The sequence below is a fragment of the Typopeltis vanoorti genome, chromosome 5, assembly GCF_054136105.1.
Source record: "Typopeltis vanoorti isolate ZY-2024b chromosome 5, IOZ_Tvanoo_1.0, whole genome shotgun sequence".
Classification (NCBI taxonomy): domain Eukaryota; kingdom Metazoa; phylum Arthropoda; class Arachnida; order Uropygi; family Thelyphonidae; genus Typopeltis; species Typopeltis vanoorti.
The window spans coordinates 108156406-108184191 of NC_143553.1; the positions used below are offsets into that span (position 1 = coordinate 108156406).

Consider the following 27786-nt stretch of genomic DNA (forward strand, 5'->3'; position numbering starts at 1 on the left):
GTATACGCTGTCAATTCCTTAAATATTAGTTATCATGTCTAACCAGCGTATAAGCCTCTCAACATGAATTCACATGGAGAGAAAACACATGAAACAAGAAAAGCCTTATTGACCATGTCATTGTTGATAATGATATCTTCGTACTCATTCAGGATACAAGAGTGTACAGAGGATTTGAAATTGGAAGTTACCAGTTCTTAGTAGTAGTACTAAGCAGAATTAAAAAGAACAGTATATAAGAAAGTTTTAAAAAGAATTAAAGTTGAACAGCTTTTACAGATAAATTGTAGACTTGACTATAGAAACGTTCTTGAGGAAAAAAAATATACAAATTGAATGAAACATTGGAGTCTCACTGGCAAACTCTGAAGAAGACATTGATTGATGCAGATAATATGGTGAAGTTGTTTGCAAGGATAAAAAAATAAACACACCATGGCTGACACAAGAATTTAAAGAAGCAGTCCTGGAAAAGAAAGTTTACCAAAAGTTCTTAGCAATTAAGTGAGCAGATGCTCTAAAAGAATACAGAGAAACAATGCAAGAGAGCTTAGCTATGTGTAAAATTAGCTAAACAAAAGTCATGGGAAGACTTGGATAAGAATATAGAAAATAAATAACAGGAAGGTGACAAAATGTTCTGAAGGCTATTGAAGAAGCTTAGAAATGGAGAAAATACTGTAAAAGGAAACAAAGATGATAAAAGTGACATGAAAACTGAAGATAAGGATATCCTAGATGTCTGGAGTAATTCCTTTGAAAGACTTTTTTAAACAAACCAAGCAGTGACAGAACCATAATAGAAAATTTTCAAGAGGAATGCAAAGAGGAGTACACAAAAAGGAGTACTTGACATAGAAAAAAAAGCTGTCAAAAACTTGAAATGTGGAAAGGCAGCTAGAGTAGATGATATTCTACCAGAAATGCTTCAGTATGGAGATATGAAAGTTTTGCAGTAGTTACACTGCATAATTCAGAGGGTCTGGGCAGAAGGTTGAATTCCCAATGATTGGAGTAGAGCTCTCATAGTACCCATCTATTAAAAAAAAAAAAAAAGCGAATAAAACTGAATGTGAGAATTACAGAGGAATTTCTCTACTAAGTGTTCCAGGTAACATTTATGTAAGCATACTTGAAAAGAGGTTGAGAAAGATTATGGAAGAGAAACTTTGAGAACAGGTTTGATTGGGGCCAAATAGAGGTTGAGATCAGATTTTTACTTTTCAACAAACAGCTGAGAAATCATAGAAAGATGACAAGGATCTGTACTTAGATTTGTAGATCTGGAAAAGCCTTACGACAATGTGCCTAGAGAAAAGCCTTTCAAAATATTTAAATTATAATTATAAAAAAAAAATTAGAATTGAAGGAAATACAGGAAGATGGTTTAATGTAAAATGAAGGGTAAGACAAGAATGCACATTATCTTCACTTTTATTCATCATCTATATGGCTCACATTATGAAAGAAAGTGGCATCAAGCCTGATATTAGAATTCAGATGTCAAACTTAGCTCTTTTCTTTATGCAGATGATTTTGTACTCCTAATCACATCTAATGCATGTCTCCAGGATTCATTTACTAAATTGAATAACAGCTGTAACAAATTTGGCATGAAATCAGCAATAAAAAGACTGAAACTATGAAAATAGGCAGGAACATCAAAAACTTCAGCTGCATTCTGAATGGAGATCTTATAGAACAGGGGTGGTTCCCAATCTTTTTGTTTCCTAGAGCACATTCTGAAATACCGGTAGGGTGACGGGCACCATCTATTTTTTCAAGCAATTTTTTTGAATTCTTTTGTTAAATAAATACATACAAAGTTTACATTATAATCAAATGTTTTATTACTTAAAAGTTTACATTATATAAAAATTTAAATATATATATGTAAGTTAGTGTGATCTTTGGCATTGCATTTCATTGGCCAGTACTTCATAATTAGGAGAATATGATGATATTCCAGTTCTTAAACTGGAATGAACAACTTCGAATGTGCGTCTACTTTACATTGTATATGTTTAATACTCATCATGTGTCATTAATGCATGCGTCATATAGCATGTCATGAATTGTTGCATGATTATTTCAAACTATACGGCACACGGTTGAACAGCGGTGGGCACACACAAATTGGTCGACAGGCGCCATGGTGCCTGCGAGCATAGGGTTGGGAACCCCTGCTATAGAACAAGGCAGGTTAAATCTAGACAACAGAATAAGCAAAGCTGGTATGATGGATAGCCAGCTGAATAAATTTATACAGAATAAGAGAAATTAGCCAAAACACCAAACTAGCAGTTTACAAGACAGTGTCAAAACAGTTTGAAGTTATAGATCTGAGAATTGGTTAGAAACGAAGACTTGATCAAAGACTAGAGGCCACAGATATGAGGGTTCTGAGAAAAATTAGGGAAGTGAAAATGGCAGAATCATATTAAAAATGAAGATATTAGAAAGGAACTTGACATTATTAGTATTCAAAAATGTGTTAGCTGAGCTAATCTAAGGTGGTATGGGCATTTAAATAGAACAGATGAAGAAAGGTTAGCAAAACAGACATTTGATACGAAGATCACAGGAAAGAGACCCAGAGGAAGACCAAAGTCTAAATGGATTGATTCAGTCAGAAGTGCTTTAGGGTTACATATCAGGAAATAGATGATGATAATGATGATTATTTTTTTATTTTTGTGGAGATGTCTGGAGGTATTAGCTATCATACATTGAAGTTCCTATATTCATTTAACAATAGTTTAGAAACTAAGAAGGATCGTGCATACCAATATCAGTGCACAAGAATTCTCTAGTTTCCTTCTTTATTCAGTTAACTTTCTCTATAAAAACAAACAATATTATAGTAAATTCACTCAATATAACAAATAATCAAAAAATCCCAGCAAGCCCAGTAGTATTCATTGCAGTTCTAAAGAACATTCACTATCCAAATCACTTACTGTGACAGACTACCAAATAAAAGTCTCAGCTAGCCATGTAGCACTTGGTGCTGATCTAAAAAGATTTGCAAAATTGGTTCTATTAGAAATTGATAACAATCAACATCCTAATAATTTCATCTATTTGGCTGACAAAAATGGGACTTCCATAATTTTAATTTTTCCTCATAAAGGATCTATTGAGGAAGAATTTTCAAGGCATTGAAGAAAGCAGCGGACAACATGAAGAAAAAGGAAAAGTTGGTCCTTGTTGGAGATCTAAACAGCAGAGTAAGAAATGATTATTACAGGCAGAAAAGTTCTGAGAAAATATGGAGAAAAAAGTAAAGCAAATGATAATGGTAAGTACTTACTGGTTTTCTGTTCAAAACATGGACTAGTTGTTACCAACACCATGTTCCAAGATAAAGATGTGCACAAATTTACATGGATAGAAGAAATGAGAAAAGTCTCATTGACTTTTAATAACAATATAGTGATGTCTTCATGGTGGTTCAGGACAAAAAATACAACTGTCTTACACATTTTTCTTTCAGTATGATTTCAGTTTTATCCTGCACAAAACTAAATGATGATTGCTGCCTGTTTCAAATACTCTGTATGTGTAAGAAAAAAATTTTAAAAAATCAGTCAAGCAACTTTTAGAGGTGAACTATAGACTCAAATACATCAATATTATTCAAGAAAAAAGGAAAGAGTTTGAAAACAAGAACCAAACCAATCCATTGGAGATTCAGTGGCAGTATACCCTGAAAAAAAAACATTCATTGATTCATCCAGAGAGGTATGTGGTGAAGTTTGTCTGCAAGGATAGAAAAATCAGAACTCTGTAGTGGACTCAGGAAGTTAAAGAGGCAGTCATGGAAAAGAAGAAGAAAGCATATCAAAGATTCCTAGCAAGTAAGTCATCATATACTCTTAAGAGAATATAGAAAAATGTAAGAAAGTAAAGCAACGTGTAAAAGTACCTTAAAAAAAAAAAAGTCATGGGAAGACGGGTGAGAACATGAAGAATGGGTCAAAATGTTCATCTATTTTAAAAAGCATAGAAATCAAAGAAAGATGATAAGCAGACATCATAAAGTTGACATGAAAACTGAAGATAAAGATATTCTAAATGTCTGGAGTAATTATTTTTGAAAGATTATTAAATATAACAGGAGTGGTAGAACAGTGATATTTATAGATAACATTCAGGAGGAATGCAATCAGGTTTCTTCCTGATGTCCTAATAATTAAATTAAAGCCATCAAAAACCTGAAATATGAAAAGGTAGCTGGAGTAGATGGTATTTGACCAGAAATGCACAAATATGGAGATATAAAGTATTATAGCCTGCTACACTGCATTATCCAGAAGTCATGGACAGAAGATCAAATACCAGATAATTGGAGTAGAGCTGTCATAGTACCTATCTGTAAAAAAATGGAAATAAAACTGAACGTGATAATTACAGAGAAATTTTCTTAATCAGTGTATTACATAAGATTTATGCATACTTGAGAAAAGGCTAAGAAAATTGTGGAATGGAAATTTGGAGAAGAATAAGCTCTGTTCAGTTCGTATGGAAGTTGTCGAGATCAGATTTTCTCTTTAAGACACATAGTTGAGAAACCATGGGATATAACAAGAATCTGTATTTATGTTTTATAGATCTGAAAAAGGCATATTTTATTTATTTCATATCCAAACACATGTGGTACAGTAGTGAGTAAGTGGTACAACATTATTTACAACAAATTAGGATACTTTACAAATGAGAACAGCTTAAATTTGATAGGTGAATTATACTGTGAATAATAAGTAAAATATGAAGAAAGAAAGAAACTATACATAAGTTATATACAATAAATACAGTCAGATGTTCCTCTGGTATCTTGCGCAATCAACTTCTCTTTCTATGCAGGATATAAGGTCCTCTTTTGTGCAAGATGATTGAAGAAAAGGACAAGGAAGAAGGTGTTCCATGGACTGGGTTGTCCCACACTCACAATTATCTGGTCCAGTGAGGTAGTCCCATTTGATGAGGTTTTGTTTGCAGCGTCCTGTTGGTCGAAGTTTGTTGAGGCTTTTCCAAGTATTCCAGTCCAAGTGGGCACCACGTGGAAGATGTTCGACTGTTGGAATACCAGTATTATTCTCAGGGTAAAGTGTAAGCCATTGTTGAAGTCTTGTCTCTGGAGGGGTTTTTAGAAGCTATGTCAAGATCTTAGTCTTTGGGGTGCTGTGGTCTGGCCGAATAGTGGGTGGTGTTCATCATTCATTTGTCTGCTTCTTTCATCAGCTGAGAATTCAGATCTTCAAATTAAAGGGGGCGCAATACCAGCCAAAGTATACAGGTCTTTTAGTGGTGTTGGTTTCAGGCATCCTGTAATTAAGCTCAGGTTTCATTCAATGCTGAGGCAAGCTTTTCAGCATGGCAGGATCTGGATCATACCGGGCAGGCATATTCAGCAGAATAATAGCAAAGGGTCAAGGCAGAAGATCTCAGTGTGCTAGATATGCACCCCATTTGGAGGAAGTAAGCTTTCTTAGTATGTTGTTTCTTGCATTCACTTTTGCCTTCATTTTTTTTATGTGTTTTATATGAAAGGGTGTGATCAAGAGTCACACTGAGGTAGATTGGGTTCCAAGAATGTTCTAAATTAGAGAGCCCTCCCAAGAAATCTGTAGCTTCCTGTTGGCTTCGTTATTGTTAAGGTGGAAAAGGCCAGTCTGGGTTTTCAAGAGGTTTGGTTTTAATTGATTGCTGTTATAATATGTGGATAGACTATTTAAAGCAAGTGATAGAGTAGTTTCAATGGACTTGAAATTTTTTGATTGAGTAGCTATGGCAAGGTCATCAACATAGATAAAATTTCTAGTTCCTGGAAAAATGGGGAGATAATTTGACGTAAATGTTGAAAAGTAATGGTGATTACACACTTCCCTGGGGGAGGCCATTTTTTGGGGGATGCCAGTGGCTCTTCTTATCCACAGGTCCACAAAAAAGCATTTGTTTTACAAGACTGATTGGATCAGGAGAACAATGTGATAGTCTCTAGTTATTCTGTATAATTTTATTTCTGAGTGTGAGATGTTTTATGGTATCATACGCTGCAGTTAGGTCTACAAAGACTTCTCCTGTGGCTAGTTTTTGCTCATAATCGTTTTCTGTATATTGAGTGAGGTTGAGAATTTGTGATGTACAGGATTTGCCTGGTCTAAAACCAACATGCTCAGCAATACGATGGTGTTCAATTAGGGGTTGTAGCCTATTCAAAATTAATCATTTATAGTTTGAAGAGGTTGCTGAGTAGTGATATAGGTCTGTAATTTTTTGCTTTGGTTGGAGTTTTTCCTGGTTTTAGAAAGGCCACCGCTTTAGCATGCCTCCAGATAGTTGGTATCCTTAGGGTTCCGAGGCAAGTGTTGTATATTTTAATAACCACTCTTTAGTCCTGGATCCAAAATGTTTAATTTGTTCATTACAGATATCATCAAGGCCTGCAGATTTTCTAGGTTTTAATAGGTTTATGGCAGCATTGAGTTCAGTGATGGTGAAATCAGAGTTAATCATATTTTGTTCCTCACTTGAGGTTCTAAGTATCTTATTTTTTGGGTACTTTTGGGGAATTTTCCATTCAGCAGTAGCTGGTGAGCAATTTGATTAGCTGTTATCTGTGGATGCTCATATGGCTTAGTGAAATCCTTCCTAATTCTGTTGTTAAAGTTCCATGCCTTTCTACTACTATGGGTCATATCAAAGGCTTCTATTTCTTTTTTCCATGAGGAATGCTCTTCCTCTGTCATCTTGGAGCATATTTTTCTCCTGCTTGGATAGTCTCCTCTAAGAAGGGGTTGGTGTTGTAAAGTTGTAATTAGCATTCTGGGCTTGTATGTCACTGGAAAGGCCTGGCATGTAGTTTGTGCCGCATCCTAGGGGGGTTGTTGGAGATTTTCCTCAGTATTTTTATGAATTCGGGATACTCTTGAAGGTTTGGAGGGACTGGTTCTATGGAGTGGTCAAGATCTCCCACGAAACCCTTCCAATTAGCTTTTTTGAAATTAAGTCATCGTCTGTAAGGGACTGTGTTAGGCATAATGGCTGGGTTGAATTGAAGCATTATAGCTGCTGTGTACCCCATTTTCTCTTTAAAACACATAGTTGAGAAACTATGGGAATATAACAAGAATCTGTATTTGTATTTTGTATTTATAGAATAGGATTTAAAACCTTTTTAACAAATGTTCGATATTTTTGAGCTAACAAATATGAGGTCAGGGTTATAGCCTTGCTTCCATCTGCCACTGTTGAAAGATGCAGGGAGTTTTGGATTATGTATCAGGTTTAGAGAAAGGTTTTCAGCCCATTTTTCAACAAGTTCTCCATCTTCATTGGACTTTGTGTAACCCCAGTTAATACTCTGTTAACGTCACCTAATACAACATTAGTCATGCATGTATTATTATTGAGGAGAATGTCAAGGAAGCGAAAGCTTCTTCTGACGGTTTATAAACTGAGGTGATTGAGATATTTTTAAATGTGATTGTAATAATCTCAATGTTTCTGTTGTTCATTGAGTCAATAGAATTAAGTTTGCTTTTGTAAATATTGCACTACCATATTTATCATGGGGGTATCTCTTTGATGAGTTTCATGCCGTGGATGTAAGGTCTTGCAGCACCTTCCCCTCTGTGAGTTTCTTGCAGGCAGAGTACATCACAGTCATTATCTCTGCAAATATTTGCAATGAGATCTTGCTTGATACTGGAGAAATTGATATTGTTTTATTATATGATATTATTTTTAGGCCTGGCCCCAGGTGGGAGGATCCTTTAGGGCAGGAATTTAGGAGCATTTTAGTTTGATCACTTGCTTTGGTTGATAGCAGCTTTAGCTTCCCCTAATGGGTACTAACAGGGTGCAGGAACGAGATCATCATCATCATGAAAATCCGGTGACCAAATCTGTGCACAGTAATCCATATGAAGCCTTATACAGTGGAATTATAACCTCTTTATTTCTGCATGCCAGGGTCCTCTGCATCATTGCCATTACTGATGTGACAACTTCACAATTTGTGCAATGTGACCCTGAATTTCAGGTCCTTATCCACCATATCCATCACTCCTAGATCTCTCATCTCCTCTACCTCCTTTAGAGTTTCCCCATCAAGTGTATACTTTGCAGCATTGAACTGACAGTTCCACTTACCTGCTAATCCATACAGTCCTCCTGTAAGGCACTAACATCAGCTTGACTCTGCATTGCTTTCCCCAATTTTGTATAATCTGCAAATAACTGCATATTGCTATCATGAATATACAAATTGAACAACAATGGCCTCAATACAGACTCCTGCAGCACACCACTAGTGATCCTTCTTCTTTGAGACACTGCACCCTATATATACAACTTTCTGATACCTATCTGACAGCATCACTGATCCAACTCACTAGTCTGTTATCCAATCCCATTTCTTTTGATGTATTTAACAGCTTGTCGTGTGGCAGTCTATCAAAAGCTTTTGCAAAATCTAAGTATATCACTGTATATGCATCTCCGTTGCCAAGACATTTCACCTTTTATAGTACATTAGTGAGTTTGTAAAACATGATCTCCCTTTAACAAACCCATGTGGACAACCACAGAGAACACTGCTGTTATCAACCCATTTCTGTATCTAGTTCTCACCAATCTCTCTCTAGTATCTTCACCATAACTCTATATATACAGATTGGCCTATAATTTGTAGCCACAGCCTTATCACCACCTTTATGCAGTGGAACAATTTTACATTCTTTCCACTCTCTTGGAACCTGTGCTGTGGTAAGACTCTTATTAAATAGCCATGCCAATGCAACTGCCAATGCTCTGGAACATTCCCTTAAGATATGTGGAGATATGTCATCAAATCCTATCACCTTATTGACATCAAGTTTATTTATTTCCTCATATACCTCCTGCTCTCTCATAATTTTCACAAATAAGTCAGTGATTAGAATTGAAGGAGTTTCATGAAGATAGTTTGATATAAAATGAGATGTGAGACAAGAATGCACACTTTTTCCATGGCTATTCAACACCTATTTGATTACATTATGAAGGAAAATTGGAGATGTTAATCTCAGCATTTTAGCCAGTTGTTTATATTCTTAAGAGCAGAGGCATAGCTAAAGGAGGGGAAGAGGGGGCGGTCCACCCCGAGCAGCACTTTGAACCTTTTTTGAACTTTTGTAGTTAATACAGTCTCGAGAACTCATTTCCAAATATTGTAATACTACTGCGAATTTTCCTCACAATTGCTGTAAGTGTTGCTAGTTGGGAGAGGAGTTTTTCTAAATTAAAATTGATTAAGAATTACCTACATTACTATGAAATAGACTTCGCCAATGTCATCGACAATTTTGCTAACAGAAAAGCAAGGAAAATAACATTTTAGAATGTTGGAATTAAATTTTTACTTATAGTGTTTTAATTTATTTCCTTATACATTGTTTTGACTTTTTGTAGTATTTTTGATGTGTATTGAAAGGGTGGCAAACTCAGGGACTGCCCCGGGTGGCAAAAGCTCTGGCTACACCACTGCTTAAGAGATATAACAACTGCATAAAGTGCTGAGATTAACATCTCCAATTTTAAATAGCTAAATTGAATAATTATAACAAACTTGGTATGAAATCAGTAATAAAAGAAGACAAAGATGGTGAAAATAGACGAAAAATTGAAATCAGGTAAGAAATCAACTGAATAAAATATAATAACTGAATAAAATATGGAATAAGAGAGAAAATAGTCGGAACACTAAACTAACAGTATACAAGACAGTGTTTAAGCCAGTTTTAAATTTTCTTGATCTGAGAGCTGGGTTAGAAAAAAAAAACACTTGATCAAAAACAGGAGACCACAGATATGAGAGTTCAGTTCTGGGAAAGATTAGGGGAGTGAATAGATAGCATCAATGGAGGTATCATATGAAAAATGAAGATATTAGGAAAGAACTTGATATTGTTTTTCTCCAGGAGAGTAGGAAAAAAGACCTAAAATCTAGATGCATCAATACAGTAAGAAGTGTCTTAGAAGACTGAAATATAAGAAGATCTGACAAAGTTAGCATCCTGACAGATAACAGATTAATTTGAAGGAAAATTGTTGATAGGAAGTTAGTAATGATGCAACCATTTCTTTCATGCAATGCTATCATAATATCCTCTGACTGATTAATAGCACTTTTTTTTATTAATTTATTTTTCTTGATACTATTTTAAATAGTCAGATGTTAATGTGCTTAAGGGTCAAAGCTGTGTAACTGAGAGGAGACCTCCACATAGCATTTAAAGGAATATGGAGAACCAACGGGCTTCTAACCTAATGCCCAATCCTCACTTACTCGTGGTGCACCCTGTTAGGTATCTACCTGGATATTGAACGAACGAGGATGGGCTAGCAATTTGAGATTTAGCCGACCAAATTGAATTCTTATTGGCTTAAACCAAAATATAAAATGATTGCACAGCATGACAGAATTTCATGCCAGCTGGGGTATTACCATAAAACAAGGCTCCATTGATTTCACAATGGGGCTTGTTTAACAGCGAACAGAAAAAATCAGCTACTGGAACAAATCCTAAAACACACCACCAACTCAACATCACTAGAGTTCAAGATTAGTACTGACATAAGAAGCCTGAATGGCAAAGAATAGAGCTAGCTGAGGAACTAGATAAGTACCAAATCGACATAATAGGGGTGACTGAAACAAAAAAGATGAAAACTGGTGAGACCTTTCTGAACAATAAATACAAAATGTTATATTCAGGCAATGACAATCAAGGAAAAGAAGGAGTAGCATAGTATTCAACACTAAATACAAGGCTAATCTTCTTGAATGACAGGCAATATCAAATAGAGTGATATGAACAAATATCAGAATGGCGAACTGGACAATGAGATTTATTTGTGCTTATGATCCTACAGAAAGTTCTACTAAGGTAGAAGTGGAGGAGTTTTTTGAGGCTTTGGAGAGGGTGACTGACACAATGAAGAATGAAAAGTTGGTCCTTGTTGGGGATCTAAATAGCAGAGAAGGAAATGATTGTCAGACATACAAAAATATTTTCGGAAAATTTGGAGAAAAGAGCAGAGCTAATAATAATGGCAAATACTTGTTGGATTTCTGCTCAACGACATGGACTGGTTATTACTAACATAATGTTCCAACATAAAAATGTGCACAAATTCACATGGAGAGAAGAGGCAAGGAATAAGAAAATCTCATTGACTATGTTATTGTTGATAGTGATGTTTTTTCCCTACAGGACACTAGAATGTATAGAGGATTTGAAATTGTAAGTGATCAACCATTGAGTCTTGAGTAGGATAAAATTGAATTTCATATTATAGCCGGCCTGTTTGGCCGAATGGTTAGTGTATCCGCTCTCCAGCCAAAAGGCTGCGGATTCGAATCCTGCCGTGGGTATGGATGTTTGTGATTGTCTGTGAAGTACTAGTGGTGGTGGTTTGTGGTAAATGGCATTGGCATAGATGATGAAGGTAGTTGCAGTTGGTGGAGTGGTGGAAACGGAGAGTTGTAGAGTAGGTGTCCTCCCTCGATGAGTCTTTGGACTCTCTGGAGGTGTTGTGTAATAATAATAATAACATTGAAAAGAAGAACATGTAAGAAAGTTTAAAGTAAATAAAAGTTGAGCAGCTCTTAGATGTGAACTGTAGACTAAAATACACAAAGTTTATTGAAGAAAAAAAAATAAAGGAGTTTGAGAACAGGAACCAAACCTTGGAGATTTAGTGGCAAACCTTGAAGAAAACCCTGATTGATTCAGCCAGAGAGGCATGTAGTGAGGTTGTCTGCAAGGATAGAAAAATCGGAATTCCATGGTGGACAGAAGAAGTTAAAGAGACAGTGAAGAAAAAGAAATAAGCATATCAAAAGTTCCTGGCAAATAAGTCAGCTTTTGCTCTTAGAGAATACACAGACAAATGTAAGAAAACTAAACAGTGTGTAAAACTAGCTAAACAAAAGACATGGGAAGACCTTGGTAAGAACATAGAAAATAAATATGAAGAAGGTGGCAAGATATTCCGGAGGGTCTGAAGAAGCTCAGAAATGGAGAAAAGAGTGCTGTAAAAGTAATTAAAGATGATAAAGGTGGAGAAAAAGATATCCTTCATGTATGGAGTAATTGCTAAATGAAAAAAATCAATCCCAGCACAGTGGTAAAAAAACACTGACCAGATATGCAATCAGGAATACATACTTGAAGTAGAAAAAGCCATCAAAAGCCTGAAATGTGGAAAGGCAGCTGGATTAGATGATATTCAACTAGAAATGCTCAAGTATGGGGGTATAAAAGTCTTACAGTGGCTGCAGTGCATAGTTCAGAATGCCTGGACAGAGAGACGAATATTCCAGATGATTGGAGTAGAGCTCTAATAGTACCCATATATTAAAAGGGAAATAAAACTGAATGTGAGAATTACAGAGGTATTTCCTACTGAGTGTTGCTGGTAAGATTTATGCAAGTATACTTGAGAAATGTTTGAGAAGGATTGTGGAAGGGAAGCTTGGTGAGAACAAGCTGGATCCAGGCCAACTAGAGGCTGTCAGGATCAGATTTTCACTTTACAACAAATAGTTGAGAAATCATCAGAATATAACAAAGATCTGTATTTAAGTTTTGTAGATCTGGAAAAGGCATATGACAAGGTGCCAAGAGGGGGAGAGAGAGAGAGAGAGAGAGAGAAACTGTTCAAAACACTACAATTGTATGATGTCAATGGGACATTATATCAAGCAGTACTTAGTCTTTATTTGAGTTGCAAGTCAGCAGTTAAAATTGAAGGAAGTACATCATGTTGGAGGCTTAATGGATTGTATACAGCACTCAGAAAGGATTAAAAACAGAATTTAATTCTTCCTATATTTCGTCTCAGTCAATGAGACATCTTCAGGGATTACAAAAAAACTAATATGACATAAAAACCATATCTGCTTAAAGATTTTTTTCTTCCAAGAAAAATAACCAGAATAGATGGCAAAGGAAAAGAGATCTAAGATGTCAGAAGGAAAAACGTTTTTTAAGAGTGTTAAGAGAATATTGGTAAACAATGAGGAGATGTCAAAGCTTACCAATATGTTATTTTTCTTCGAAGAAAAAAATCTATAAGCAGATAGAAGGAACTGCCATGGGTTCTCCCTTCTCACCACCCCCCCCCCGCCAATTTTTATATGGAAGATTTTGAAAAGCGAGCCATAGACTCTGCCCCTCTCAAATCTTCCATCTGGCTAAGATATGTAGATGATGTGTTCTCTATTTGGTCTCATGGCCAAGACTCATTAGAAGCCTTCCTCATTCACCTCAACTACATCCAAGAATCCAGTTCACAATGGATAAGGAAAAAAACAATTGCTTACCCTTCCTAGACACCTTAGTTACACGCCTCCCCAATGGTACACTTTCCTTCACAGTATATAGAAAACCTACGCACATGATCTGCCTGTCTGTCCATCAGCATCCATCCGCCTAGAGGAACACAAGTCGTACATCGTTAAACACAACTATGGCCATTCAGGCTTGGCTGACCATGTTTTGGACACCACCCACAGAGTATCATGGAAAAAAACCACCATGCTCCACCACAGCAAATTCAAGAAAGAGAGACTTTTCTTAGAAGCAGCAGCAGCTCTCAAAAACCAACCAAATCTTAACAAATACGGTTGCATTAAGCTTCCGAAGATTTGGGAAACAGTCATCGCCAGAGGTCCCACCTTACATTCCAGGCCACCTACAACTGCCCTTAGAGGGCGCTCCACCTAGATAGGACTTTATTGTCACCCACGTGGTTGGGCTTAGTATTGTAAGTTTTTGTGTGCATGTTACATTAATTGTCTTTGTAATCCCCGTAGATGTCCTAGTGACTAGGACGAAATATAGGAAGTATTAAATTCTATTTTAATTCTTTGTGAGTGCTGTAAAAAGTCCATTAAACCTCCAACATAAAGTTTCAGTTTTAATTTGTTTGCAAATTTACATATTATTTTAATATTTGGTTTTCCTGTATTATTATTTTGTCTGAAATTATCATTTCAGACAAAACAATAATTGTATTATCATTTGACTGAAATCTGGTAAGATTTTTTATTATTTTTTTTTCTGTCAGATATCATTTGACAGAAATCTGGAAAGAAATACTATTTTTTTTAATCATTTGTTCCTAATTAATCATATCATTATAAAAATATCAAGCAAATAACCAAGCTTATTCCATTAAGTGTTATAATTTTTTTAAAATCTTGTCTCCAGTATATGATAAACCTTCACAGCATAATTTTCATAGCTTTGTAATGGAAATTTTGTAATTTATATATATGTGTATATATATATATATATATATCATCATCATCAAATTCCTGACATGTACCCTCAAGGGGTGTACAGGATATGATAGTACTCCATGAAAAATTTACCTCATTACTAACTTCCTATCTACAATTTTCCTCCAAATCAGTCTGTTACTTGTCAAGACTCCAACATTATCATATCTTATATTTCTATCGTCTAAGGCACTTTGTACCGTATCCATCCACCTATATCTTAGTTTTCCTCTGGGTCATTTTCCTGCCAACCTGGCAGAGAAAACTTGTTTTGCTAATCTTTCCTCGCCCATTCTGTTCAAGTGACCATACCACCTGAGATTAACTCTGCTAACGCATTCATTGATGCCATTTATTCACGCCTCTAATCTTTCTCAGGACTCTCATATCTGCGGTCTCTAGTCTTTGGTCAAGTGTTTTACTTCTGACCCAGCTCTCAGATCCATAAGTTAAAACTGGTTTGAACGCTGTCTTGTATACAGCTAATTTAGTGTTCCGACTAATTTCTCTCTTATTCCATATGAATTTATTCAATTGACTTCCTACAATACCAGTTTTGTTGATTCTGTTGTCTATTTCCATATTTAATTTACCATCTTCACTAAAAATCGTGCCTAAGTAGCTGAAATGTTTTACTTGTTCCACAGGTTTCCCATTCAAAACACAGTTGACATTTTCAACGATTCTACCTATTTTCATTGTCTTTGTCTTTTTATTGCTGATCTTCATACCATATCTATTACAACAGTTATTCAATTTAGTCAGGGAATCTTGCATACTTGTAGCGGATTTATTTAGAAGTATAACATCATCTGCATAAAGCAAAGAGCTGACATTAACATCCCCAATTCTGATATCATATTTAATACCAATTTCTTTCATAATGTGATCCATATAGATAATGAATAACAGAGAGGATAATGTACTTCCTTCAATTCTAACTGCTGACTTGCAACTCAAATAAAGACTAAGTATTGCTTGATATAATGCCCCATTAACACCATATAACTGTAGTGTATTGAATAGCTTCTCTCTTGGCACCTTGTCGTATGCTTTTTCCAGATCTACAAAACTTAAATACAATCTTTGTTATATTCCCATGCTTTCTCAACTAACTGTCGTAAAGTGAAGATCTGATCCTGACAGCCTCTATTTGGCCTGAATCCAGCTTGTTCTTCACCAAGCTTTTCTTCCACAATTCTTCTCAACTGTTTCTCAAGTATACTGGCATAAATTCTGCCCGGAATACTCAATAGGGAAATACTTCTGTAATTCTCACATTCAGTTTTATTTATCTTTTTATATAAGGGTACTATTAGAGCTCTACTCCAATCATCAGGAATTCGTCCCTCAGTCCAGGCCTTCTGAACTATGCAGTGCAGCCACTGTGAGACTTTTATACCACCATACTTCAGCATTTTTGGTCGAATATTATTATTATTATTATTACGGGCAACTCCAGGGAGTCATTAGACTCATCGAGGGAGGCCCCAAATCATTTTCATCACAACTATTCGACATTCATACAGTATCTATCATACCTCGCCTTAAACTCATTCACTGTCACAGCATCCACCACAGACTCAGGGAGCGCATTCCACTCATTCACTACTCTAAAAGTAAAGAACCCAGCTCTAACACCTTTACTAACCACACTTTTGCCCAGTTTCCATGGATGTCCCCTAGTCCTCCCACAACCAGCCCTGTTCTCAAAAATATCTTCTGAATTAATTTTATAGAAACCCTTCAGTAATTTGAATGTCTCAATCATATCTCCCCTCCTCCGCCTATCAACCAATTTTTGCAACCCACAAATCCTCAACCTGTTCTCATACGGTTCATTCCACAGACCTGCTATCATCTTGGTCACTCGCCTCTGGATCCTCTCCACCTCCTCCCCATCAAGAAGAAACCTAGGTGACCAAATCTGAGCACAGTAGTCGAGATGAGGTCTTATCAAGGCTCGATACAGAGGAACAATAACCTGCTTGTCTCTGCTTGTCAACGTATTCTTCAGCAACCAAGTGATTTGATGAGCTGATTTGGCCACTTTTGCAATGTGTCCCCTAAATTTCAATTCCTTATCCACCAACACTCCTAAATCTCGTGCCTCATCAATTTCCTGGAGCACGGTTCCACCAATGCAGTAAACTGCCTCCCATCTTTTCACCCCAAAATGCATAACCTTACATTTTGCCACATTAAATTGACATCCATTCTCCCTAGCCCAGACCTCCAATCTATCCAAATCATCCTGCAAAATTTTGACGTCATCTGCATTCACTATTGCCCTACCCAACTTCGCATCATCCGCAAACAAATGAACTGTTCCTCTCAGATCCTTTCCTATATCATTTATGAACAAATTAAACAGCAGTGGTCCAAGAACAGATCCTTGTGGTACACCACTAGTCACAGGCCGTCTAGTGGACTCTACTCCTGAGTAAACCACTCTCTGATATCTCTCCGTCAACCACCCTCCTATCCATCTCACCAACCCTATGTCCATTCCCATATGCTGCAATTTACTGATTAGAATTCCATGTGGTATCCTGTCAAAGGCCTTAGCAAGGTCCAGCAGAATCACTGTAAACCCATTACCCTTATCCAGTTCAGCCGTCACTGTGTTATAATACGTGAGCAAGTTACTGAGGCATGACCTACCCTTCACAAAACCATGCTGTCCCCGATACAGTATCCCATTTTCTTCTATCCAATCTTGTATTTTCCTCTTGACTATTTTCTCTAAGACCTTGATAATGATTCCTGTTATGCTGATTGGCCGGTAATTTTCAACAGCAGCCTTGGAACCACCTTTGTGCAGTGGAACTATTTTCCCCTCTTTCCACCCCCTTGGGACTGACCCAGTCCTGAGGCTCAAATTAAACATAATGGTCAAGGGCACTGACAATTCTTTGGCCGCTTCACGTACGACACGAGCTGGTATACCATCCAATCCCACAGATGTATTGACATTGAGGTTCTGTAATAGACTAGTTACCTCTACCTCATTCATCACAATTCCAGTATAAGCTGTTGGTTCCTCCATTTCCGCAAAGCCACCACCTGGATGATATACTCTTGCAAAATGCTCGCTCAGTAATTCCACAACATCGACTGATTCAGTTACCTCCCTACCCTCAGCATTTTTTAAGATCATTCTACCATGAGCATTTTTCCTTTTACTTGCAACATATTGAAAAAACTGTTTGGGATTCTCTTTAGCCTGCATGGCCAATTTCCTTTCGTAATCTGCTTTTGCTTTTCTTACCACCCTTCTACTCCTGCTGCCTTTCCACATTTGAACCCTTTGATGGCTTTTTCTACTTCAAGTATGGATATGTATTCCTGACTGTATGCCTGTTGAGTGTTTTTTACCACTGTGCTATCACTGCTTGTTTCATTTAGCAATTTTTCGAAGTAATTACTCCATACTTCAAGGATATCTTTTTCTCTCGTTTTCATGCCACCTTTATCATCTCTAACTCCTTTTACAGCACTCTTTCCTCCATTTCTAAGTTTCTTCAACAACCTCCAGAATATCTTACCACTTTCTTGATATTTATTTTCTATGTTCTTGCCAAGTCCTCCCATGACTTTTGTTTAGCTAGTTTTTCACAGTGTTTAGCTTTCTTACATTTGTCTCTATATTCTCTAAGAGCACAAGCTGACTTATTTGCCAGGAACTTTTGCTATGCTTTCTTCTTTTCCTTCACTGCCTCTTTAACTTCCTTTGTCCACCATGGAGTTCTGATTTTTCTATCCTTGCAAACAACCTCAGCACATGCCTCTCTGGCTGAATCAATCAGGGTTTTCTTCAAGGTTTGGTTCTTGTTCTCAAACTCTTTCATTTTTTCTTCAATAATCTTTATGTATTTTAGTCTACAGTTCACATCTGAGAGCTGCTCAACTTTTATTCGCTTTAAAATTTTATTACATGTCATTCTTTTCGATATGAAATTCAATTTTTTCCTGCTCAAGACTGATCGCTTCCAATTTCAAATCCTCTGTACACTCTGGTGTCCTCCACCAGGGAGAAAAACATCACTATCGACAATAACATAGTCATTGAGACTTTTCTTATTCCTTGTTTCTTCTCTCCATGTGAATTTGTGTACATTTTTATGTTGGAACATGGTGTTAGTAATAACCAGTCCATGTCCTGAGCCGAAATCCAACAGGTATTTGTCATTATTATTAGCTTTGCTCTTTTCTCCAAATTTCAAAATATTTTTGTATGTCTGACAATCACTTCCTACTGTGCTATTTGGATCCCCAACAAGGACCAACTTTTCCTTTTTCATTGTGTCAGTAGCTTTCTCTAGAGCCTCAAAAAATTCCTCCACTTCTACCTTAGTAGAGCCTTCTGTGGGACCATAGATACAAATAAGTCTCATTGTCCAGTTCCCCATTCTGATATTTGCCCACATCACTCTACTTGACACTGCCTGCCATTCAAGAAGATTAACCTCGTATTTTGTGTTGAATACAAGAAGATTAACCTCGTATTTTGTGTTGAATACAAGAAGATTAACCTCGTATTTTGTGTTGAATACTATGGCTACCCCTTCTTTTCATTGATTGTCATTGCCTGAATATAACATTTTGTATTTATTGCTCAGAAAGATCTCACCAGTTTTTGTCTTTTTTATTTATGTCACTCCTATTATGTCGATTTGGTACTTATCTAGTTCCTCAGCTAGCTCCATTTCTTTGCCATTCAGGCTTCTTATGTTGATAGTACCGATCTTTAACTCCGGTGATGTTGAGTTAGGGTTTGCTTTCAGATTTGTTCCAGTAGCTGACTTCGCTGATTGCTCTGGTTCCCTGGCAAAAACAACGGGGGTTGTTTAACCGGGCGACGCCCCAGCTGGCATGAAATTTTGTCGTGTTGTACCATCATTTTGTTTATTGGTTTTAGCCAATAAGAATACAATTTGTTCGGCTAAATCCCAAATTGCCAGTTGCTCCTACTCACGAAAGGTTATTTGGAAACCTATAGTACATTTGGATTTTTCCCGAAATCCTGCTCTATAGACAAAACAAGGAACTTTTCAAGTCACTTCAGGCCTTCAATAAGTGGGGCAGTTGTATAATACCAGTTGATGAAATTCGTCTCCCACGTAAGGGATTTGAACCTGCAGCCTGTTGGTTGGAGAGCAGGTATGTTAACCACTCAGCCAACCAGGCTAGCATATAGAGCACAATCTTTTTTTAGACTGTTTTTCACAATTATATGAACTGATTTCATTTGCAAATGATATCATACATGTGATTGCCCATAAGCTGCAAAAATAGATTGCAAATCAAACTTAAATGCAACTTTCATTTACTCTCACTACCAAACTGGAATGAAAACAGAAATTTAGGGAAGAATGCAAAGAAAAAAAATTCATGTAATGAATTTTTTTTCTTTGCATTCTTCCCATATACATTTTTGCATTCCAAAGCTAGTAAATTATGGATAATAGTAGTGAGTGCAGCTCTACCTAGTTTTTAATTTGAATATAAAATACATCTCCCAACAACCATTTAATGTCATTCGACGTGAAGTTTACAATATCATTCTTTTTAACTACTTAAAACATCTCAGACTTTTCAGAGCTTCAATATACTAACAAGGGACTGCTAATTTTCAACTAAATTCCTAAAAAATTGAACAGGTACATCATTATACTTACTGATGTGGTAGGTTCTGAACAAATAATGTCACAGGCTGTATAATCATACTTTTAAAAAATGTTATTTGTATACATTTTTAGTTGTTTACCTTTGATTGTAAAGCATTAAGTATTAAATTTTGATAAGATAATTCGAAATAGTTTAATGTTGAAGAGCAATGTATAATTTAATGAACCTGTTTATTGGAGTTTTTTTGTTCTGCAGGAACATTCAACACTATATGTTTGCGCATGGTAGGTATAAATAAGGAGTCATTTCTTGAACTATATCTTCAGGAGATGTACAGGATGCATGATGGTCTAACACTTATTAATACTGAATAATTATGGAAATCACTTGTGTAAAGTTGTTTGTTTGTAGAATTTTTAGCTCTTTCATAGCCATTTTCAATACACTACAGGAAGATAACCACAAAAAAAGAGAACAATTAAATTGAAAGCATATAATATTATATGCAGGGGAATAATTCCATCTGCATTAATACATATTAAGAAATAAAATTATGATAAATATTAAATTATTTTAAATTTAAAGAATTAATTAATTACAATTTATGAAACATATGAATGGTGAATTTTATTGAGGATGACTTCCTAAAATTGTTTAAGGCCATCATTTTTAGTAAAATGGGATTGTGAATGTGTGCTTTGTAGCTTTCTTTATACGGTCTTTCCAGAAGAAAATAGTTTTTGTGTAGAACTTTGGTATTATTCCACTTAATTCTGTATTTTATAGATAAGATGTAGTTTGTCAAACCAGATTTATTGGGCTCTGTTAATGAAATATATATTCTTGGTGTTCTTCCAGTCAAATTTGTGCAGAATGACCAGTCTGTTCATTATAAGCTACAAGAATAGGCGAATCTGTAAACTTCAGGATAAGAAAGAGGAGGATATTTTTCTTTTGAAGAGATAAGGAAGGTATTTAGTTTATTAAGCGGACAGAAGGAGACTTGTAGGTCAAACTGGTGAAGAAGTCTTGCTATTCTTTCTAAAAGTCCTTTAATATATGGAAGACAAACTCTGGAAACTTCTTCTTGAGGAGGGTTAAGATGAAGCCCATGATTATTGATTATTTTATCAATAGTTTCTGTATTAGAAATCAAGGTAGCTCTGATAATAGACAGTTCCTTGTTTAGATAAGAATCAGTCAGTTGAACATGTTTTTTGATAAGGATGATGATGATGATGTGAGTTAGAATAAATGTATTTGCCAGCATGAGTTGGTTTTCTATATACTGAGAACTGTAGACTGCCATTTGGTTGACACAGAATACAAACATCCAGAAAAGGAAGATGTTGTTATCTTTTGCTTCTAGAGTAAATTTGATTCTTGAGTTTACTGAATTAATTTTCTTGAGAAATTCATGAAGATCAGACAAAGAGGAGTTTCATACAGCAAAAACATCATCATTATATCTGTACCAAATTGATGGTTTAGGTGAAAAAATGTTAAGAATATTGTTGTTCAAAATGTTCCATAAAATTATGCCATAGAGCTGTCATCATCCTTATTCTGACATATGGAGCCATGCTTATTAATGCATGCTGAACCAACCATAAGAACTAGAGAAAAATCCAATTTCTGTTCAGAAATTGGAATATCTCTGTAATTTTAAGATCAGAGCCATTTTTACATTCTTTTGACCAACTGAGAACACTCCTTCTGACAACAGTCATCTCAAGAATATACAGTATTATCTGCTCATGTATCACTAGAAGAACAGATAAATCAACATAATAAAGATATAGAAATCAAAAGAATAAATGCCATTTCACTTTCTAACCATATTTTGATGACAGGTATTCTCTGAAAACAACATACAGTTCAACTTTTCTGTTATTTTATATTCAGTATAAGACATGTTTGGAAGCCAAACAAATTCTACCACTAAGAAAAATATTAGTCTCAGATGTTATGTTTTCAAGTTTCTCGAGCAGTAGTGAGATATCAACAACGAGTGACCAGATATTCAGTTTAGAACACATCCAAACCAATAAGTTGGTTTCAATGAATTCTAAATTGAATTCAACTTCTTAACAGAAGCAGCCTGACTTGCGTTCTGTATCTTATTCTGTATCTCTATCTCAGGATGAATGCTGTGCTTCTTTCAAAATATAATACAGTAAATCAGTTATTTACAGTATTAAATCAAATATTAAATTTGATGATTTTAATTTCTATTGGTTTCACATAGAAAATAATTAATATATGTGCACACACACACATATTTTCTCAAAATTGTTATTATGTTTTAGGATTAAAGAGAGGGAATCAGAGTTTTACAAATATGTGAATATCAGTGAAGTATCTGAAGCTCTTTCTACAGACACTGAGAGTGTTGATTTTGTATTTCATTTTTGGAAGCTAAAAAGAAAGGTAATTTAATAGCATTGAGTTTCATTACTAAAGAATATAAAATATCACATGCATATATCCCCAAATAGCATAAAATATGCTAATAGATGTGTTAATGAACAAAAAAAGACAAGGAGTAGGGACAGTATTATGAGTTATGAAGTATACAGATTTTTCTATTCACATGTATAAACCATTCAGTTATAGTCATTTATTATACAAGACATTTATTTAAAATATAAGTATACCTTCATAGTTGGTAGAAGAATGATGTGACATACTATATGTAACATTACATAAAAGCATGTGAATCAGTGGTAATAGAAACGCTCAACATATTACAGGTAAAGCGGAGGAGTTAGTGAATGTTATGATGGAGAGGAAATTAGATGTTTTGGGATTGAGCAAGACAAAAATGGAAAAAAGGGAGGAAGAATTTAAGAGGAGACCTTGTTTTGCTTTGGAAAGGAGCAAATGACCCATCAAAAAATGGTGTTGATTTTATCATTACTAAAGAAGTAAATGACAGATGCATAGAGTGTGATGGAATTAGTTATATAATAATGAGGCTTGTATTTGATTGTAATGGAAAACAAATCTCACTTATCCAGGTATATGCACCATAACAAGGTGCATGTACAAGGTTTCCTCCATAATCACTAAACCATAACAAGATTTAGATATGGAGAAAAAGACGTTATATGAGGAACAGCTGGAGGGTGTTATTCAGAACAGGAGCATAATAATTTTAGATCTTAATGTGCAGGTCAGAGAACAAAGAACAGCAGTAGAAAAAATTTTGGGCCCTTTGGTTTTGGTCAAAGAAATAAGGAAGGACAAAGGTTATTAGATTTTTGCATCAGAAATGATCTTAAAATTGGAAACAGCTGGCTTCAGGAAACACAAAGCCATAGAATTGCAAAATATAGTTAGGATGGTGAGGAAAAAATCAGTAATAGATTATTCCATCCTTGATAAAGAATGGAGCATGGTCATCATGTACATCAAAGTTTTGTCTTCGGTTGCTTTAGATGGAGATCATAGGCTTCTTATAGCAACCTTTGAGGTATTTGTGGAAGATAAATCTGACAAGAAAAAAAGAAGTAGAAAGCTGAAGCTGTGGACGTTGAAACAGTCTGAAGTAAAGCAAGAATTTGAGTCTCAGATTAGGACTGCCTCTATTAGGTTCACACCTCTTCTGCTGCACCAGAAGAGGTGTGTGTAGAACAGGTGGAAACCGAAAAGGAAAAGGAACAAACACAGTGGTCGAATGAGAGAGTTAAAGACGCAGTCAAGTTAAAAGTAAAGGTTATTGTTCCAATATATAAAGAAGGCTTAAGAAGGGAGTGTAGTAATTAAGAGGAATAACATTATTGTGTCACTGTGCAATGATTTATGAAAGGAAATTATTATGTGGGACTTCAACTTTGGAGATGTGGATTGAAGGGTGGAAACTGGGCATGGCAAGATGGAAGTGAAATTTATACATTTACTACATATTATAGAAGGGACCAGAGGTTTAAGAGTGGATCTGGTAATAGCATCAGAAGAATATCAATAACCAAGATAGACACTGCTGAAAAACAATAAAAATACTGGAGTAGTGAATATAAAGAAAAATATCATACTCATGAGCAGCACCAAGTGGGGTGATTTAGTATGGTAAGGCCAAATCAGATTATGAGAAAAAATTAGCTAAACAGGCCAAAGTGAATCCAAAATTTTTTCATTATATGGCAAGTAAGAGAGAGAAAGTAACTGTGGAAAGATTACTTTAATTAATGACAGAGGCAAAAGAAATAGTTGAGTTGCAGAATGATCATTTTGCAATGGTGTATCATCTAGATCAGGGGTTCTCAACCTTTTCCAGTGGCGTACCACTATATTTAATTCAAGATATTAGATGTATCAGTAAGGCAGTGGCTCACGTGCCACCAGTGGTACGCGTACCGTAGGTTGAGAAACCCCCCCCCCCCCTGATCTAGATGAAGATTTTTCAGTTGCTGATGTGACAGAGATGCATGTCTAAATTGAGATAGATGAACAGGAGGTGCTAAACATATTAAAAAATTATCAATGTGCATACAGTATTGGGGTTGGATGGAATGTCACCCTGTGTACTATGTGAATGTTCAAGGGAATTGGCATTACCTCTGATGAAGTTCAATATATGTCTCACCTCTAGCATGGTTCCAAGCGAGTGGAAGGAGGGTATGATAGTTCCGTTACATAAAGGTAACTCCAAAACAGAAGTAGCAAGTTACAAACCAATTAATATCTCAGGAGTAGTGGTTAAAGTTGGAAAAGTTGGTTGAAGATAAAATCCAACAGTGGGTGGATAGGCATACAATGCTCTATAGCAGGCAGCACAGTTTTGTGAAAGTTAAGTCCTGTCTTAGTAATTTACTTATATTTTATAAAGTGACAGTAGAAATTGGATAAAGGAATTGCTTTACCATGACTGCTGGACTTTGCAAAGTCCAGCAGTATCAAAGGCATTTTTGCAATATATTTGCAAAGGCATTTGACAGAATACCAAATAGAAAACAATTACACAAATTGGAGCAAATGGGATTGGATATGAAGCTAGTAGCATGGATTGGGGAAGGGAGGTCTGATACTAGATAGTAATATTGGTGGAGTGGAATCTAGGAAAATGAGAATTACTAGTGGAGTGCCTCAGGGTTCTGTACTAGGGTCACTACTCTTTAATATGTATATTAATGATATAGAAAAATAGTTGGTGGTGGTGGGGAGATATGCAGGTCTTTGGGAGGAAGATAGTTGATAAAGGTGATGTAGATATCGGAATGGATATTGCAAAATGTATGGTTATGCACTTCAGATTGAAAAGATTACATACTGTTTACACATTGGTACTGGAGCGCAGGAAATTGAATTGACCACAGACTGGGGATACTGGACAGAGAGTTGCTGTTCAGAGGGCATATTGCAAAAATTAGTACAATAGCTCAAAGGATTACTTAGATGTTGAAAAGTGTGCTAACAAGTAAAAATAGGGGTGTTATTATCCTTCTTTATAAGTCTGTGATTTGGCCACACCTTGACTGCTGTGCACATATTTAGTCACCTGTGTTTCTTGGCAATCAGGAAGTGGTAGAGAGAATTTAGAGATGAGTGATCTCTGATCACTCATTTCTACTAAATTCTCTGGTCTGTGGGATGCTCCCTATGAGAATAGGTTTAAAGTGTATGGGTTACAAAGTTTAGTTGATAAGCAGAAAAGACGGAACATGATAGACACTTATGAGATATTAAAGAGGTTTTATAAAATTGATGCAAAGAAAATTTTTCAATTCATGACAAATAGTGAGAAGTGGGTCGTCTGTAGGAGTTGAGTAAGAGTGTGGTTAGTAAGGAGAGGTATGATAGGGTTTGTGAGTTAAAAGTTAGTGTGTGTGTGTGTGTGTCTCACATAGACATGATGAGTCTCTGGACTCCATGGTAATAATAATAGTAATGATGGCAACAAGAATAAGAAGTAAAATAGAGGAAATTCTAAGAGAAGAGCAGTTTGGTTTTAGAAAAGGCTGATGAACTGTTGATCTGATTTTGCTGTAAGAGAAATGATGGAAAGACATTGGAAATTTGGAAAAAGTCTGTTTATGGCATTTCTTGATTTGAAAAAAAAAAGCCTTTGATTGGATTCAACAGGATAAAGTCTGGTAAAGTTTGGAAAAGATAGGCATAGAAAAAGATGAAATAGTCATGATAAAGAATATCCATGTTAAGTCTAAAAGCTGTATGAAGACTAAATTTGGTTATTCGGAGTGATTTACACTTAAAAATGGACTCTGACAAGGAAGTGTGTTATCTCCATTGCTGTTTCATTGTGGTCATGAATAGTGTTTTAGATATAGTTAATAACCAGAAAGAAGAAACAGCTGTGTTTGCAGATATGGTGATTTGGGCATATAGAAGAAACTGGAGTAATGGAATCATATGACACAGAACTATGAATTACATATTAACATTAGGTGGAGTGAGAGCATTTTTTTAAATTGTAGTGGAAATGTAAGCATTAATGGTGTTAGATGCAATAGGCAAGATTTGAAAAGTAGTGAATATCTGGGAAGTATACTTTCTAGTGATGGAAGTTTAGACCAGGAGATAATGAGGAGGATTTCACTAGATCAAACTTTTTTTTAACAGTGTAATGAATACTTTGGGACAGTGAGGTTCCACTGAATTGCAAGCTTTTGATTAACAAAAGTTACTTTTTACTTATTTTAACTTATGCAGCAGAGACAGGGAGATTAACTAAAAGAGACATAAATGAAAATGGAAAGGAAGGAAGAATTTAGATGGATAGAAAGAAATGGAGAGATTTGATCCACCTGACCTGACAGTTTCTATATGAACAATTGTTGCTAAAGAAGAAGAATACCATTCATTTTACTTATTTATGAATCTTTTCTTTGTGTGTGTGTGTGTGTGTGTGTCATGCATGTGCTTATTCAATAAATAAGAACTTGCTTACTAAAAATTTTGTGCAGTTTTTATGTGCATGCATTTTATGTGAAAAAAAATGCATGCACATAAATTTTACATTAGTCATTATTTTTCTTATGTAAAATGTTTTTTTTACATAAAATGCATACATATAAAAACCAAAATTTTTAGTAGGCAAGTTGCAGTTTTGAGTATATAGATATTGAAATATCAACTGTGTGCTTCATTCATAAACTTCCTACATTTCTGTAAGGCAGAAAGTATGATCAGAAAACTTTTCATCCATCACAAATAAGCACAGAGAGTGAGAGAGATCAGATCTTGAGCTTTTATAAACTAGATGTAAGTTTACGTTATGAAATCTTTGAGGAGTAAAGTGTTTATATTTTCCATATGAGCTCTCTTTAATCTCATCCTCCTGATGTCTCTTTGGTCTTCTTATAGCTTTCCTAGATCTTCGTGTGTGTGTGATACAGTAATTCAATCTCTGCATAAGCAGAGATGTTATTGAAGCAAAAATTTCTTGTAAACAGGTAGTCAGTACTGAATTATAGTACTACCTGTCTTGAATTAAAAAATAAGTTAAAAATAGTATTATAGCCATTCTATTCAGAATTGCAAACATTATAATAAATTAGTAATGTGTGTGTTTACAAGGGACCTGGATTTTTCAGTATGTTTATGCGATAGCCTCAAAAAGTCAGAGAATAAGTATTTTTATTAATGGTATTGCATGATGGTGCCTAGATTAACACAAACTGAAATCTAACTGGTAATTAGCTTACATAATTAACAACGCATATGAAGGATATTAATTAAAGGCAACTTTAATGAATAACTTCTATATTTCGGCAACGTCACGTTGCCGAAATATAGAAGTTATTCATTAAAGTTGCCTTTAATTAATATCCTTCATATGCGTTGTTAATTACGTAAGC

At 35.5% G+C, this 27786-nt stretch overlaps 1 protein-coding gene across 5 annotated transcripts in view; it reads left to right on the forward strand.

The window, feature by feature from the left end:
- The window catches only part of LOC150106713 (PHD finger protein rhinoceros-like), a 397154-nt gene that overhangs the window by 325976 nt on the left and 43392 nt on the right, over positions 1 to 27786 (forward strand). For all 5 annotated transcript variants that reach the window (XM_090392660.1, XM_090392659.1, XM_090392661.1 and 2 more), the window contains one exon: positions 22276 to 22396. In XM_090392660.1, coding sequence (XP_090248786.1) covers positions 22276 to 22396 — 121 coding nt within the window. The remainder of the gene's footprint in view (positions 1 to 22275; positions 22397 to 27786) is intronic.